This window comes from Ammospiza nelsoni, chromosome 5 (genome assembly GCF_027579445.1).
Source record: "Ammospiza nelsoni isolate bAmmNel1 chromosome 5, bAmmNel1.pri, whole genome shotgun sequence".
NCBI lineage: Eukaryota > Metazoa > Chordata > Aves > Passeriformes > Passerellidae > Ammospiza > Ammospiza nelsoni.
The window spans coordinates 36,969,148-36,987,470 of NC_080637.1; the positions used below are offsets into that span (position 1 = coordinate 36,969,148).

At 39.7% G+C, this 18,323-nt stretch overlaps 1 protein-coding gene across 9 annotated transcripts in view; it reads right to left on the minus strand.

Moving 5' to 3' along the window:
- The window catches only part of KCNC2 (potassium voltage-gated channel subfamily C member 2), a 144,390-nt gene that overhangs the window by 29,987 nt on the left and 96,080 nt on the right, over window positions 1-18,323 (minus strand). For 2 of the 9 annotated variants that reach the window (XM_059471570.1, XM_059471566.1), the window contains 2 exons: window positions 15,411-15,505; window positions 13,260-14,385 (listed from right to left, as the gene is read on the minus strand). In XM_059471570.1, coding sequence (XP_059327553.1) covers window positions 15,444-15,505 — 62 coding nt within the window. In that variant the 3' untranslated portion in view covers window positions 13,260-14,385; window positions 15,411-15,443. Of the gene's footprint in view, window positions 1-7,727; window positions 8,154-13,259; window positions 16,331-18,323 lie in introns of those variants that run through there. The other 7 variants (XM_059471569.1, XM_059471563.1, XM_059471567.1 and 4 more) reach the window with 6 other exon arrangements.

An 18,323-nucleotide genomic window follows, 5' to 3' on the forward strand; every position in this document is an offset into this window, starting at 1 on the left:
TAGTGGAATTTCTTTGATTTTTTTTCTAGTAACAGAATGGTCCATCTTTTCTAAAAGCTTACAGGAAAAAAAAAAAGCATTCAGAAGGCTCTGTGAGGGTCATTCAGGGATTGAAAAATTTCAGATGAGAACCAGACACATTTTAGATTGACCTCAGTTGACCTCAGATGAACTGTGGCATTATGGAATGTCTAAAGGTTTCTCAATGTAGCAAAATACAAGACAAGACAAGTGAAATAACCCATATTGGTGGTACAGAGAAGGCAAAAACTTGCTGCCTGAAGCAAAGTAAACATCAATTTGTTTAATCTGGTGGAAAAAAATGTTTCTTATTTATAAATATTTTTCTAAACTAGCAGACACTCCTTTCTAGTCTGAACACATGCTTTGACATATTTTGCATGAGTCATCACATATTTTGTAATGCATTTATTAGAATCATACCCATGAGCATTTTTGAATCGACAAACACTTTTGTCATTGAATATTACTGGAACCTCTGTTTAATTTGAGTTAAACCCATCTCTGCACAGACTATGATATGAATTCAATGCACTATTTTAATTATCACAAAAGAACAAGCCAGGTTTAGAACTGTGAATATTTACTGCACTGGCCTTTGATGGAAAAAGTTGTGTACGTACATGACTGTAGAAAAACAAACTTTCAATTCCCACATAGTAATTTTTATTACAGAAATGCAAGTCCAGTAAGGGATATGATTGTTATAAGCAATCAAAGATGACCACAGACAGATGAAACATGGATCACTCACAGTCACCATGGACTCTACACTCACAATAAGCCATATTCAGATATGCTTTCATATGTTAGACGGTATTCCCAAATTCTATCAATATGGACATTTTTGGAGGAGGAGTAATCTTACAAGAAGAGAAGAAAAATAATAATGTCCAGAACATATGCCTAAGTTTTAATTCAAAGACTTTAAATACACTAAAAGAATATATTTTTTCCTCCAGATCCATGCCCAGAAATCATTTTCTGTATCTACTTATATCATCAAAAGCAGTAGAAAAAGACTAAACTTTCTAGTTTAGTCCTGAATTATTACATTGCCATTTATTCCTTTACTGTTTTTCACTTTCAGAGTTGGGCAGATAATCTATATTTCCTTTCATAGTTAGATTTCTAGCACATTAATCTTTTCAGGGGCAGACTTTGGATGAATGGATTGCAGTAAAAATTTTAGACTCAGCATGTTATTTTTCTCTTGCATTTTTGCTGTTTTTTCCTGGTCTGCACAAAGACACCTTAATACTTTAAAAATGCCTACTCTTGGCACACTACATATTAACCAGTGGCTTCTGATGCCTTTACAAGATGGCATTCACTAAGGCTTTTTCCATTAATTCAATTATTCTTAATCTTAAGGTTCAATCTTCCATTATAATGAATAGATAGTTATTTCATCTTGCATTAGTACTCTTCATCCTTGTGCAATTTCAAAATACAATTTCACAGGATCACTCTGGTTTGAAAATATGAAGGCAGATGCCATTTTGATGCTTTTTTGAGAAAAAGAACAAAAATGTGCTTGAGGCCAATCTGCAAACCAGTGTGCACTTTCATGTGAGTTTTCTGAAAAAGTCATATTTCTAAACTTATCTTGCTGCTGGTGAGGCATACAAGAAATGTGGGCAGAAGCTCAAAGGCTGCATGTAAAGCAATATGGAGCATTCGCAGCCCATCACTCTGACTGATTCTATCAAAACCATTTATATCCTTCCTCTGGTGGCCCAAAGAGCTACATTTGTAAGTGTCTTCCATGCTGAGAGGCAGAGTGAGACATAAAACCACATAAACTGAAGAAAGATTATTGTCCTTGTACTTCCCCTTTTTCTTATTTCTTAGTTTTTCCTTCTGCAATTCAACTTTCCCATGAGCATGATGCAACAGTCTGGGTCTTCTCACACCTGCAATTAGAGGCCAAAGAAGGAAAGAAACCTTGGACATCCCACGTCAAAGGCAGGGATTGACCTTAATCTGATGTATGTTGCAAGTGGTCTCCAAGTTTTCTAGTCAGTGCCAACTCTCTCCACTGGCCAGGAGTCACCAGGTTTCTCCTTCATCAAACTGCAAATGAACTCTTCCTGTAGTAAATTTACATTACATAATCTTCATAAAGTTATGAGAACAAGCTGCACTGAGATTTGAATAAGATCAACAGAAAAGCAAATATTTCTAAACTTTTTCACAGGTCCCCAGATAGAAGGCTGGGGTTTACCTTTTTCTCTTTTGACCCCAAACAACAATGACAGGTTTGTTAACATTATTCCATGGGAACAACTCCACCTATGGTTGATATGGGGTTTTTCTTCTGTCCTGTCAAGTGCTCCCCTCATCTTTCACCCCTCCTGTCACTGAGCAGTGGGCACACACTGTGTGCTCTCATGGTTCTCATTCCACTTTCATCTGCAAATTCCATTTCTTAGTTTAAAACTGTGCTCCCAGTCCTACTTGGCAGGAAGAAATATCTTCCCTAAAATGAGATTTGCTATGATATGAATACAAGAAAATAAGATAAATTATGTATTCATGTCAATTAGGAGTGTTTGAATAGTCTTTGTTCCATTTGGGTTAGGCTGAATATTTTAATGACTACTGGGGTGTTCTTGTGAACATGAACATATTTGTGTGTGTCGCATATTTGCAGCAGAATAACTTCTCCCTCTGCAGCATTCATTGTCCTCTCAGATCCATCCTGCTTGGAGGGTCAGTGTGACAAGTGACATTTAACCTCTGCATGCTGAAACAGGACTGATGTGCTGTTCCTCTTGAGAATGTGAACGTGATTGCAAAGGCTACCATGTCAGAAGCAGCTCACCTAGAAACTAAAGCAAATTCAGCAAATTTTTTTGAAGGACAGCTGATCATGTTCTCAATGTAAAGGACTAATAGATATGGAATCTGAAAGTAACTTTGTTGAAACAGAAATTTGACAAAGACTTTTTACACAAGGTACTTCTTTCAGCTTTCCATCATAACTTGTTAACAGTTGTTCATGGTGTTCATGCCTTACAACGGCATTCATTAAGTGTTTGATACAAAAGGGGGGAAGCCAAAAGGTTAAGAACCCTTAACTCTAAACAGGACTCACACAACACAACTGCTGCCATAATCTCTTTATTATTGTCCAGTAAAAACATTATGCTTTCACTTCTTCACATGCTAGAAGTACAAAGTTAGTTCTAGAGAAAACTGTCTGTCTCCAGCATATAGCAGTCTCTGCACTCCACAAGAGAAAATCATATTTTGATAGTGTTAAAGAAAAATTTAAAAAAATTTCTAGTTTTTATTGAGATGGGAAAAAATTAACCCAGTGCAATCAAGATCACAAAAACACAGTATCAGTCATTTGATATTATTATTTAAGAGATTTACTTTGGTTATTAGTTTAGTTTTATTGTTTGTAAACCATAAACATGAATTTTTTTGATTAATGACTGAGAAAGCAAAAAGTAAGGAAGTGCACTAATGGACATCCATTAAACTATATTAATTTTTCCAAAGTATTTTTTTTTCTGTGATTTCCTAGACAACATTATTTTAGGACAACTATTATATTAAAGAAGTATTCTAAAGATATACAGTACTACTTTGTAAGTATAACGGTATTCCTTTGTAAGTATAATTTTTCATCTTTCTTACTTTTTTATCAATCCTTGCTCCTTATCTCCAGGAAAAACGTATAAAGAGAGTGCTGGTAAATAAATTTGTAATCCAGGTCCAGACAAGTGCATGATGAGTGTGCCTGAATTAAAGCCAGGGGAAGGCTGTGAAGTGCCCATACACTGAGGGAAAGGAGCCTGTGGGGATGCTGCCCAAGAGACAGCGCGATGAGAGCATGTCCTGACCACCAAACTCCTGTCCCCAGAGGTGAAAACCAGCCTGCCACAGCTTTGCTGGCTCGAGGCACAAACCCACATTCAAGCTTCCAGACAGAGTTGTGTCTTCTCTGTGCTTTCCAGGCAGCTCTGTATGATGTGATGGTGGCCAGTGGAACAACACACCACCCCAGACAGCCCTAAAAATTCAGTGCTGAGCTCTGAAATGTGCAGTCCATCTGCACACATACTGCTCACTGCAAGCATGCTCACAAGCATTACCTGCAGCAGCATCTGATGAGAAAGATAACATTCCCTTTCTTGCAGGGGGAGGAGAGGATGATGACACAGATTTGGTTTTCTTTCCGTGCTAGTATAGCATGACTGGGAATTAGTGGTCTCTAGCAGTGCCTCAGCACTCACAGGCCCTGTGCAGATTTCTCATCTGCAGCTCAGTGTGTGGAGCCTCAGAGAGGTTATCAGACACCCTTCCCAGTCATCAGTCACCCTTCCCAGTTATCGGGCACCCTCCTGAGCCACCTGTGACCAAAGAGATGAGCTGCTTCTTCACAGCACAGGTTCCTACAAGGAAGGGCATTTTCCAAGGCTGAGAGTAATGTCTCAGCTTCCCCCTGCAGAGAACCTTACACACAAAGCCCCTTTCAAAAGCTCCTGGGATCCTTCCTTGAGTATTTAGCAATGTCTGCTGTCCATGAAGCTCCAGCATGCCAGTGAAAGAATAGAATTCTCCTTTTAGTTTTCCTTAAAATCCTTTCGGGGGGGAAGGTGGTAATTTGTATTATTTTGTATTGTAACTTATTTGATGCTATGCAAAATTTATTCAGAAACACTGGTGGCCTTGTAATCCAATGAGGCTAAAGACCACATGCAGTTATGTGAAGCCAGTACTTGCATTTCAATATCAGCTGCTGTGCTTTTGATGTTTCCTTAAAACTGCCTTAAGTTGGTCTTGAAAGAGAAAATAGTGTTGCAAGAAAAGGAAAAAAAATTCATTTTCTATGTATACGCTAAATTCAATAATTAAGCCTAATTGGATGTAAAAACATCCAAGCAAAACAAACAAGCCCTCTTATCACCTTAAATGCGACCATAAGCAGGTTCTGGGAGTATATGTAAATTGGAAAAACTCATGAGATAAAGAGAGTTTAATAAGTAAAATTAAAACTAACAAAATTAGAAAAACAAAGCCCAGAAAAAAATGTCATGGAAAAAAAACCCCAAAATGTTGCTCATCACCAGCTGATCAATGCTGACAGACTCCAAGCAACAGCAGCCCTGGAGAGTTCCCTCCCTCACAAGCTTTTACAGCTGAGCATCATGTCATATGGTAGTCTTGGACATTCCTTTGGTCAGCTGGGATCAGCTGTCCCAGCTGTGTCCCCCCACAGCTTTTTGTGCACACTCATCCTGGTCACTGGCAAGGTAGCTGGGAAGCAGAAATGGCCTTGAATCTTGTATCAGCACCGCTCAGCAAGGGCTAAAACGTGGGTGTATCATCAAAACAGTTTGTTTTGAAGATCCAAAAAATATCCCACATGAGCTGCTATGAAGAAAATGAACACAATCTCTTAAGCAAAATGCATAATGACAACTGTATCTCTGACAACTAGGCCTCTAGAGTCCACACCAAGCCCACAGAGCCATCAGACAAACCTTGGCCACACCATGTTGGGCTGGTTCTGCTGACAAACATATTGGCACCACCTTCATTGTGACAATGCAGTACATAGGGCACCAGGAAGAAAACTGCATTAGGACCAGAAATGCAGAGTTGTCTCCCAGTTTCCAGCTGCAGGGGATGCATGGGGGACAAGATGGCTCAGGAAGAAGATAAGCTGGTGGCTGTAGTGATGCCTAGGAAAGGAGGATCTTATAACTAGAGCACCCAGGGAGCAAATGCTTTTCTGTGCATGCATCCTGGGGGATGCTCTGTGCAGTCCCTCAGTGTGTAGGAGCCAAGCCAAGCCCTAAAAGAGAAAACAAGGGGACTGGGGAGGAGTGAGGTAGAATGTTGTGGCAAAGGGGCCAATGTCTCTGGCTGTGAGCAGGAGAGGACACGCAGTGGGGATGCTGCACCCCACCAAGGTGTCCCATACTTGTGCCCAGGCCCTGGCACAGCTCTCCCCACTGACCTGCCCCTCTGCAGTGTCTGCCTCCCTGTGCAGCACGGCTCCTCCCTCCAGCCCACTCACTCCCTGAGCCCCAGCATAGGAGGACCAGCAGGATTTGGCCACTGAGACTGATTTGGGGTAGACTGTTTCAAGCCCTCACAGCACAGTCTCCATCCAACAGATCCCTGGGGTCTTGGTGCAGACAGCCCAGTGCACAGACTCAGGGACCATCCAGTCCACTTCTGTTCTCCTCCCACTGGGACCTGAATAATCCAAATCCATCCACCTACACAGTGGGCAAAAACACGAACTCCTCTATCTCTGAAAATAAAATCACCTACAGCTGAGCTCCCAAAGAGAGACTGGAGCAGATCCCCTGCCTCCCACTGCCTTGTGCCACGTGGTACCACTTGCAGCTTATACCAAGCACATGATATTGTTAAACACCGAGATGTGCATGATACAAATATTTCTGTCATGATGTGACTACTCTGCAAAGCCATGGAGGCAAAAAGGAATGAGGAGGGGGCTGTGATATGTGTGGCACTGACTGCACAGCTGTGCTTCCCTGCCAGCAGCCCTGTGAGTGAAGCCCACCACAAAGGGAGAAAACATCCTTGTGAAATCCTCAGGAGAAGGGGACACAGACACATGCTGCAGCACAGCAGCATGGTGGCTGTCACACAATACTGCTTCTTGGACAGGCAGCGTGTTCCATCTGACTCCCTAAAACTTTTGTCAGGAATTTCACAGCTTAGTATCAAGCTTTGGATACTCTACACTTACACCACTGCTGGGTCCCAACCAAGGCAGCTGGCTGCAGGGCTGAAATCAGATTCAGAACCCAAAAGGGTGTTGGCAGTGCTGCTGGCAGTGCAGCTGGAACACCAGAGGTGTGCCCTGCAGAAGACAGCCACACTGCCCAGGGGGCTGGGCTGGGCTTTGTAGGAAGGCAGTGAATTAAATTCCAGTGCTGGCCATAGACAGATGCTTGCACCTCTCTGCTCTGTGTGCTGAAGCTTCTACAGGGAATCAGACAGCTGCAGTTCCAACCCCTTCCTTTGGCTCAGACATGGCAGTAACAGCCCCACTGAGACAAAGCCATGCCCACAAATTTCCCCAGGGATCTACAGTGAACTACAGACCATGACCTGGAGCACATCTGTTGCTAAGCATATGCCTGCCTGCCCTGCCAGCTGTTACAAAACATCTCATTTGAAAACTTGGATAAGCATATAACATAGTTTGTTTAGTATTTTTAAAAAGACACAGACAATGCAGGAATGATTAAATAAAAAAATTACCTGTTACGCCTAAAGATTTAAACACAGACAAGTGAAACAGGCTTCCTAGTAATAAAGACAACAGAGCTCTAGAAATTATTCTCTAGTTAAAGAGTACTGAGGATTATGGATAAAACTTATTTCAGAGCTTCTGTCTAGGACAAGAATATAAAAACTTTTGTTTAAGTAACTTCTTGTAGCTACCTCTGAGGAATGTTTAATTCCTGACATTAATTTGGCTAATGCACCTATTTTTGTTATATTTATCTTTGGATCTGAAGGAAATTCACTATTACAATAAGTCTTAAAAAGGACAGAATCATGTCAGTATTTGTCATTATTTTTGATAGCTTATGATATATATTCAGCATTCCAATAATTCTGCTCAGTACTATCATATTGATTAGTAAATGAATAGTTCAGTAAATATGTGGTTGGAAAACCTAATTTCTGAATTTGGTTTCTAAGCAATCATCTCTTTCTGGTTTTTTGGCATGTCCCTCTGCAGTGGCTCAGGCACTGGACATATTCCAGTTGCAAACTGCTTTTCATTGACAGCTGTGCTGCTTTTTAGACAGCATTTTGTGGTTCCAGAATTTAATGTTCCCAACTGTGGCAGCTATACAAAAGATGTTGCAGAGAACTGCATTCATTCCAAGCTGGGCTGGACCTAACTGCAAAAGACAACATCTCCAACAAGTTTTAGTTGGCTTAAAAAGAAGTCTCAGTCTTGTGCTTCTCTGTCCTCGTGATTTGGGTCCAAGTTCACTTACCTTTTCTCTTCCCAGCAGTTCTCATGCAGGCTACAGCTGCACTGTAATGAGGAGACAGGCAAAGGAGCCAGGGGGTAAGTCCTGAATACAGGATGGGCAGCGTTGAAGCTAGGAAAACTGCAGAAGACAGACAGCAGTGAAGGCACATGCAAAGAAAACAAGGGAATAATCTACATAGTGCATTCAGTAGCCTGCAGAATGAAAAAAATAAAAGCAAACTGGTAATATGAATGCTGCTTAAAGCTTCTAACATAGCCAAATGCTCTTCCACTAAGAGTTCTTGAAGTACACCTGGAGCTCACATGACAGGATGGTTTCACCAGGGATTTCCCGCAACACCAAAAATGAGAAGCAATTTCAGGAGTCAGTGTGGGAACATGTTCATCCCATGGACACCTGAGCAGGAGCTGCCTCCCAGGCAGGCTCTGGTGGCACACTCCTTTCTCAGAAGAGCCCAAGTGCTGAAAATAAAACTGTTTCTGAGGCAGTGGAGGGCAAATGTCCATGTCTTGGCCTGCACATCTGCAAGAGCAAGCAAAACACTGTGAGAGGCACTGCAGCAGAGCCATGTTACTTCATGTTACAGTTCCTGAATGAGGAGACAGACAGATCTGGATATTTTTCTGTCAACAGACACTCACAAAGATCAATTTATCAATTTGACCCTTAATGAAAGAGGCATCTAAGACAAAGGTAACATCAGTTTCTAGACATGAACCATCCATCTTCTTTATCTCTGGAGAAAAAAGCCCAAGCAGCCTGCCTGGAGTTTGCACAGAGCAGAGATGCTGCCAAAAGTTCTGCAGTTTCAGATGTGCAGATGTGGCACTTAAAGCTGGTCTAGTGCTGGACTTGGACTTGTTGTGTAATCAGTTGGATTCAATTATCTTAAGATCTTTTCCAATCTATTGTATGATTCTATGATGTTGGTGATAAATGTCTTGGAAATGCCCATGCCATAAGCCAGTTGCTTCCCGAGACCTAGTCTTGCTTAAGTAAGCCAAGGACAGTTTTGCAATTCATGTTAGAGAGGTTATTTGACACTGGGACCTTGTTCAGATAATGTCCTGTATTGAGGAAACACTTCAGTAATTACAGATGGAGCTATTAAATTTGTGCATGTGTTCTTCTCTGAGCACAGTCCTCATGCTCTTAAGGTCTCTAATTGCTCCATTATTCAGAGGTATAAAGCACAGTTCTCAAAGTTTAAGTAGAGGTTATAAACAGCAGTAACTAAATAAATTTTATTGCTGTGATTTCCAAACAAAACTAAGAGGAGTTTCAGAAATGTAAGAGTTACAGTCAATGTTATGACACTGACATAACAGGGAAAGCTGTTTATTTTTATTTCTATGTGATCACAGCTTCACGTGGCAGATTTCATAAGAATTTAAGAAAACCATGTTGTTCAGTGCTCCCTCTACCCCCCTTTCCAGTGTTCCAGTTCAGAAAAAAAACTTATTTTTTATGCTAGAAAAATGCAAAAAAATGCATCTAGACAATGGCATCATCTGAAGACAATCAGACTGCCAAACTTCATTGCACCAAAAACATTCAAAGGCATGAAGAAAATAAGATTTTCATAAAACCATGGTGCTGCATTTAGTCACAAGTAAGGAAATCCCTGTAAGAAACTGAAAATCCTTTCTATATTTAGCATCAGCTTAATAGGATAATGTGGCTACAGTTTAGTATTCTTCAGATTGATGGAGTTTTGCATTGTTTCACTAAAAAGGCCAGGCTTCTTCAAGAAGTCTGATCTTGCTACTTTTGCAAATTAGCAGTCTTAAGGTCAAGGAGAACAACTTCCACTTTCCTCTTTAGTAGTTCATAGTCTTATGAAAGTCTAATACTGCTCTGAGGAGGCCAACACAGAATTTTCTGCTTTTCATGTTTTAAAAAGGTGCCCATACCATTCTCAAAAACAAAGAGTTGTTAAGCTACAGTCATCTTTTACAGCTTCAGTATTTCCCAGGGACTATCTCTTTCTGCATAGTACAATTCACGTTTACAATCCTATAAGAATCAGAATTACTACGTTTGAAAAAGACATCTAAGATCATCAAGTCCAACTGCTAATCCAGCACTGCCTTGCTCACCATATCCACCAGTGCCACATCTACATCTACATCTTTTAAATACCTCCAGGGATGGTGGTGATCCCATCCCTTCCCTGGGAAGCCAGTTCCAATTCCAATTTAAAATAGTATTCTCTGATTTGCTCTGGTATCTCATCTCAAAATTCCATTTGGGGAGAAAACTGAGAGCTTCATGTGATAGGAAAATGTAGCAATGCTCTAACCAGATGCAGAACATAAAAGGAACACATCCTAAAAGTTTCAGAATAGTCTAGTTGTGCCCTGGGTTTAAACTGATTTCCAGTCTTCCACCTGCAAATAATACAGGAGATGTTAAATGAAATGCATAACATTTTTGTGCCAAATTTTCAAAAAGTGTCCACCTCCAACTTCATTTTTTAAAAATATGCTAGAATATTGCCATCTGCGAATGTGAAGCTGTGAAAGCATGAATCTGAAATCTGTCAGCTGTTCATCAACATGCTGGTAATAAAAAAATGCAAGTGACAGAAGGTTGGGTTTTGGGGAGGAGGTTGCAGAGGGTGAGGGAATGGTGCCTATTTTGCCAGAAGGCAATGAGAAGCTGCACCTAGACCGAACTCGGGATGCTTCTGCAGGCTGTGCTGCAGAGCCAGGAGCCTGGCTGGAGAGCACCCCAGCCTTCCCAGGGGGACAGCATGCAAAAGAACCCTGTCTCTGGGGCTAGAAATCAGGCACCTCTGCAATTCCAACATGTCCCAGGGATATTCACTGAAGTAGGAGAGAAATGGCACACTAGCTAGGTACCCAACACCCAGCACTAACAGCTCAGTATTTGCCCTCAAGACAACTTTTGACTTTTAAACCCCACCACTGTTAAAATAACTTTTCTCTTGGGAAATTAAATAAATAAAGTTTATTTCCAAGAGGAAGATAATGTATTATAAAAATATTAATAATTCTGATAAATTTGACCTGGTAGAAACCTTTCTGCTTTTCTGTAATTTCTTCTCACTCAGTATTCTAAGGCTCTATTATGGAATTGTTCAAGCCATTGCTTGTAATACAGCACATTAATAAATTAATTTTCTTTTTCTAATAGCAGTTTTCCATTCCAATTTCCTTTATCTGACTTCTGCATGGGTTTTTTAGATTATAAAATGCTCTCTTTCATATAGTTCATTCATTCAAGGCTTTTAAAATTCATATTTCACATAACTATGCTTGCAAGTTTGCTCACATTAAAATGATCCCTCTTCCCTGTAGTTTTCAGTTATCCATCGGAAGAGATTCCTTAAATTTCCCTCTCTTTTAGAAGTTTTAATTCAATCCAGACCTTTTGTAAGAGAACTTCATGAATATCAATTTTTTCACACATGAGAAAGCCCCCTTATTATACAGGATTATATTAATTATTATTAGCTGTGTGCTTCTTAGCAATTCTGGCACCAGTTTGCAGTAAACACCTATAAAAACTCATAATGCAATGTCTCAAAATTTGCTGGAACATTTTTTGAGTTCTGAACAATAACTGCCTTCAAAGTCCAAACATCCCATAATCTGCTCATCTCCAAAATATATCACAGCTTTTGATCTCTGCACAAACCCTGCTGTTGTATTAGCTCATCTTTCAAAAGGATGCTCATTTTTGATATCTTGACTTCACAATTTTAAAAGGCAAATGAGTAACAGCTTCTCCTAAATTGTTTTAGCAGATGCATGGCTTGTAAATTCACAGCTGTTTTCTAGTTTGGACTTCTAACCCTTAAGTAATACTTAAACAAGGATTGAGTAAGTTTTCAGACTCCTAAGTCAAGCCTAGAGATGGCCACAAGCATCCTTTGGTGGGTATTTGATCCCCAGAATACCCACACAGAATCTTCCTGCTAGCACCAAAACTCCTCTCTCCTGGTGCAATTTTGCTTCTCATCATTCATCTGCTTTCCTTTAAAAGATGGCCGAAACCAGAAGTGAATGAGAATGTGCAGCCCAATCTTAACATCGTATCTGAGACACTGCAGTACCCTGAAGAGTGAGGTTTAGGTTTAAAGACCTCCTCAGCCTGAGAAAGTTAAACCTTGGTGTCCCACCTCTCATAAAAATGCCCTTTCACCCCTTCCGGTGCCCAGACACAGGTGAGGAACAGGAAGGGGCTGGTGGTGAAGGCACCTTTTTCCTCTTAGAATAGTCAGAGTTGGGTTGTAGTTTCAAAACACATGAACAGTTACCAGACTCACCATCAGCTTGTCCTCCAGGTGTGTTTTAAAAGAAAGCATTTAAACATGGGCTTGGCTCTCTAGCAGAAAAATAATACTGAGTCCAGGATATTCTGGACTCAAAGTCCAGTGTTGGTGGAGATCCATCCAGGCTCCTTACCATCCAGACAGTAGATGTCAGACACCATGTGGCCATCAGTGTTTTCTACAGTCTTGACCAACAAAATGCACTCCATTGTCTGCATCCCATGTGGGGATCATCACTGTCCCTGTGTAGCACTGAGGGAAACCAGACACCTCTCTCTAGGTCTTGGGGCAGACATCACCCTGGGTGACTGGGGCTGGCTGTGAGCCTTGTGCTGCCTGACCACTACACCTCTTCTTCCCTTGGATACTGCTCACAATCACATCACAGGCAACTCTTAATTCACGGGCAAACAGCACAGTGAGCTTTCCTGACATATCATAGCACATTTTCTAAAATTGAACACCTGTTTTCTGATCCTGTTTTCTGGAACTTTTCTTACATTACAGCACATATGCCAAAACACTGTGTTACAGCCTCTCAGATCATATGTAAAACTGTACTAGCTACCTCGCTGCTCTCAGACAATCTGCTTGTGTATTTGGGGATTTCTGGTTGCCACAAATACAGTATATTAGAAGCTTTAAGCAACCATTTATCACCTCCTTTTTTTAGGTTTGACTTCACACCAGGATGCAACAAAACTCCCATCAAAACTTAAAATACCCAGCCTGACAGAAACTTTCACATGAGGCACAGGGTCATTAACAAGCTGATAAATTTTCAATTGTTGCAGAAGCCACCTTATGCTAGCATTTGAATCAGCTCTTCAGGCATTCCAGGAGGCTGGATGGAGAACTGGGATGGCCACTAGCAGGTAGGGGACCGATACAGCTAAAGAAAGCTCATGAGCCAGTTCAGAAGATATGTTCCAAATTCCTCCCCAGGTCTTTTGCCTTTTATTCTCCAATTCAGGTATTACATTTCCACTGGTTTCCACCAGGATTGTGCATGCACCTTGACATGTTCACAGAAGTTCCACGATACAGAGTTTCACAACTGGGACAGGTCCCTACAATTGGGACACCAGGGTGACAAAACAGATTCTGGAGAATTTCCCACTGAATAGGATGGAGAGAACATAATTACCACATCGTAGCACTACAATGTCTCATAAACATAGAATAGACTAGATCCATTTACCACAAAAATCACAGAAAATAACTTATCAAAGAATATATATATTTTATGCAAAATATACATTTGTAGAATATAATTTTAATACAATTTTTATACTTATTATGTTGGGTTTGCAACACTTTGAATTAAAAAAAAAACACAAAATATTCTTGCTGCCAGAATTTTATTTCTGATAATACTTATAGTTTGAGGTAACAATGAAAGAAGACTGTGTGCTGTGAACAAAGTCAGTGATGTTTGTCTGCAGTCACATTTTTGTTATCAAAGTGAAAAGTAAACTTAGGACTTGGCATGTACACTACAATTCATAACAATTTAGGTCATGGCAAACTGAGAAAGCAAGGACTTATGCAAACCTATTCTGTTCAAATTTGTGACTTTTGCAATATATGCCATTAGTATGACAGAAGTCAAGACAGATGTAGTTTACATCACTATCATTATTAAGCGTGTGTCTTTGTATGATCCACAGCACAGCTTACTGCAGGAACCAGGAATAATAAACACAGGGGTGGGGGTCTTTGCATGGAACCTTAGCAATGATGACATGAATTCAGCTTTCCTTGATATAGATAAAAACTGATTTTCCATGCACACACGTTTTATTTACACTGACTCATCAACAGTGACTAGTCACCCCTTCCTCTGGCAGCAGTAATTACGAGCGGTCTTTCATCTTCTTTAACAAGCTCTGCTTCGCACGCAAAGTCTCAGTGACCTCCTCAAGGTGTGAGTCGTTTATCAGGGCCCATTCAGCAGCAGTAGTCTCTTTCCAGTACAGTCCTTGGTATGGCTAAATTCCATTGTCCCTTTTTCAGCAGTCAAAAATCCATGATAAATTCTGTACAACACTGTAGTTAATATAACAGCAGCACCAGATATTATATTAATTCATTTGCTAAAAGCTGTTTGCAATTATCTCTCTATTGACAATATTTTACCAAAAGTAAATCAATGTACATCTCTAAATATCAGAAATGTATACTTTGATAACTACATTATTGTACAAGAATTCTGACATGCAGGTCATGCTATTGGGATTGGCTATATACAGAAGAACATGTTACATGGTCAACAATAAATTTAATTTCTTTTCCTAACAAAAAAGTAAAACATGACAGTCAGGTATTATTCAACAATTTCAAGGATCACTTAAGAAGATTTCAGTCATTATGGTCTTCTAAAACTCTACAGTTTAAGGGTAATTTTTCCTCACCAGCCCAGAACCTCAAATTTGCCATTGCATTTGTCCTGTTGCATAAACAGAGGTTAGTATTGAATGAAAAAGCCACTAGAGGAGACACAGCTTCAAAATTGTAATGACTGCTGGTTGCTGGGAGGAAGATTGATGCAATAGGCAACCGGTCAGTGCTGAAAAGCCGCTCAAAAAACCTTAGGAGTGCACACGCGTTAGTCTAGATGATACTAACTGCACTTGAAAAATATGTATATTTCTATCTATACATGGATGTATAGTGCATATGGAAAAAAGAGAAAAGGAGAAAAAAGTGTTCTTAGTTCAACTTAAAAGAAGGGGGCATTTTAACAGAATCTCTGTGCTTTTTATGGAGACAGATGGAGACTACAAGGACACAGGTTGCAAAACAGACAGACAAACAACACATAGGACAAATCACCTCAAAAAACATTGACTGAAGAAATTTTTGAAGCCCACTAGCCAGAGGTATAAGGCTGGTCAAAAACCCGACTTGAGAACTACTACCCTCTCACAATGGTAAAAAAAAGCCCCCAAAAATTGTTTCAATTTTACTTGGTACTAGCTTCTGAAAATGTTGAAGAACCCTGGAGTAGAGAAAATACTACAGTACCAAGCAGCACTTGCTAGCTTAAAATTGCAAGTCTGGATGGCGTTTACCTTTCTTGCATGTTTTGTGCCTTCCCCAAGCCATTAAGAAAGAGATCTGGCTTCTGCTTGCGTGTAACCAGTAATGACAACCTCTTTGCAGTTATCTGTGTGCAAACAACCGGAGACATTCAGAACTCTGATACAGCAATCCAGTACCAAAATAAGTTAATCACAAAATAAAGTCGTTTATAAACAAGTAGATAGTTAAAAAATAAAAGAAAAGGTTAAACACAGAAAAACAATCCCACATGCAGACCAGTTTATCAGTGCTTTCATTTCAGCAGGATGGTAACAATGTGAGAACACACATCCAGAGCCCTCTGTGGTCTCCACGATCCGCAACACTGCTTGTCAGGTGATGGAGACAGGATGGTCCATGCAAATGAGCAGACCCTTCAGAGCAGACATCTTCAGAATGGATTAGAGTCACAAGAAATGGAGGTTCAATGGAGTGACTGATAATTACTTGGAAGCACATTATTTTAAGTAAATCTCCCTGAAAATATGCTTATTTATTGAATATATGGAAAACAGCATCCACTAACTGTCCTTTTATTGCCACAGGAAAGTAGGACAATATAGTAGATAAAAGGAGAAATGCTACCTGAAGTAATCTTTAAAAGCCAAGACAAAAATCTTCAGGTACCCAAGTGGCTTTTCTTACTACTGACAGTTGTATCATGCAGGATTTAGACCATATTTGTGGAGCCTATGCTTAATGCTACATTTATTTCCAAGATGTGGTAAACAGTATTTGATTTAATGTTATGTAGCCGATTGACGCCATCTGGTTTACAAGATGGAAGGGATGGGAGACCGAGAGCGCCTTAGAGGACAAGGTGAGCTGTAGGGTGATGTTACTGGAGACAGTCGCAGAGCATTGCCTGTCAAGCCAGCTATGTTGTTTAGGCTTCGGGATTTTTCATAGCCTTGTATGAGAAAATGCACAGACATCAGTTGAATTCAGCCAAAAAATAGACAAAGACAAACAGTACAATGTAATGTAATCCAAGGAGCTATCAGGGACTCAGAGGGAATCTGCCTGCAAAAGAACTCAGTGCTGAGACACATTACTACCAAAGGAAACTAATAAATAAAATTATTTACAAATTAATGCATCCACTTTTACCCAAAAAAATTAAACAGACCACCACACAAGAGGTCTGACCTGCCCTTCCACATCCCATCTTGCACTTAGTATCACACTGTGGGCTTCAGCAGGGTGTCACAGAGAGCAAGATAAGGGATCCCACCAGGGTGACTGAGCTATCTGGCTAAGCATAATCAAAAACCCATTAAGACAGACTGCAGGAACTGTCAAAATTACATAATGTCTGCTACATTCAATTCCTAATATAGTACAATTTTTTCTTTAAAATAAATAAACCAGAAACCAGATAAATTTTATACAGTATGTGTAAATCAGTTCTGCAGAGGATTGAATGATAATATAAGAAGCTTTATCTTCAAAAATATTAACTCTTAGGCTTTGCTTCTAATTTAGAAGTCTAATAAGACAGCAGAGCTTGACGTATTTGTAAATGCCTCCTGAATGGCAAACTTAAAACATTGAATTTGTGCTTCTTTTCCAGATGATTTGAACAAAATCAACAGTATTAATTCATACAAGCAAGTAGTAAATTATTAATCATTAAATGAGGCAACCACATAATGCTTCACAATTTGAAGGGAACATTGCACTTGCAGATATTTCTGTTCACATACACTGTGAGCTCTAGCTACCTACTTTTTGCTAGTGTGGATTGTTTTCACTGCGTAGAGGCAATGCTGTAAACCAAAAAAAAGCATTGCTTTCACTGCATCACTATCTTCATATTCAAGTATTTTCAGCAGCTGCTGAATAACCCCTTTTGTTAGGAAACAGATCTGCTCGTCAGCCTGAAGATATCAGCAAGGAAATACAACAAAGGTTGAGCCAGGCAGGACCTTGCTCCTGAAGTACATGGGTACATGCTTCAGTGCAACCATGAGAAGTCTCACTGATTTCAGTGGTACTACTTATTTCCTTGAAGACAAGTATGCATTTAAGCATTTGCCAGGTTAAAGTATTCAGGTCAAAATTGCTTATAGGGAAATAATGAGACTTTTTTCCCCAGAAACCTTAAAATACCAATGACGGTAAAGCTAAATACCACATGGAATGTCAGAAATTTTTTTTTTCTTTCTGACTGAAACAGTTACTGGCTCAAATTCCAGGTCTCTAGGTAACAGACAGTTAATGGCATCTTTAGGAAAAATCATATCTTAAGCTCTCCCTTTACGACAATTAACATATTTCTTACCCTGAAATCTGCACACTGTAAAGCTATACTTAACGCAAATGTATAACCTCATGTCTACTAAAACATTGTGCAATGTTCCCTCCAGATGGCAAGGGCAGGCTAGACTGTGATACTACACAGAATTCAGATACATTTCTGAAACAGCCTCCAGTTTCTGAGTTTTTATCAGTATTTAAACAGACTAGAAAGAATTTTGTTTGAAAAGGGAATTAAAGAGAAGCACAATGCTAGTGTATATATTTAAACTCCCTGTAAACATAAAGCTTATTAAAAAAATCAAAATAATCAGGTAGATTTTTTGCATAAAAATAGGAAAGTAGTTTTTAAGATTATTTTCTTGCTACTCTTCTAATGATAAAAGGAAAGAACTGAGAGAAGAAGATGGTAATGATTATAAAGAAAGTAGAAACTCCTAAAAAATGAAAACCAGATACACAAGATGAATAGTGAGAGATGCTTGATCCAAAATCAGTACTTTTCAGGTATATTAATGGATCAGGTCTGAATCAGTATCATCTTGGAGATGGAGATGCAAAAAGCTCAGAATAAAATATAATTGAACAACCAAGAATCAACCGAGGAACAAACCAAACAAGAAGAATGTACCAAAAGAAGGAAA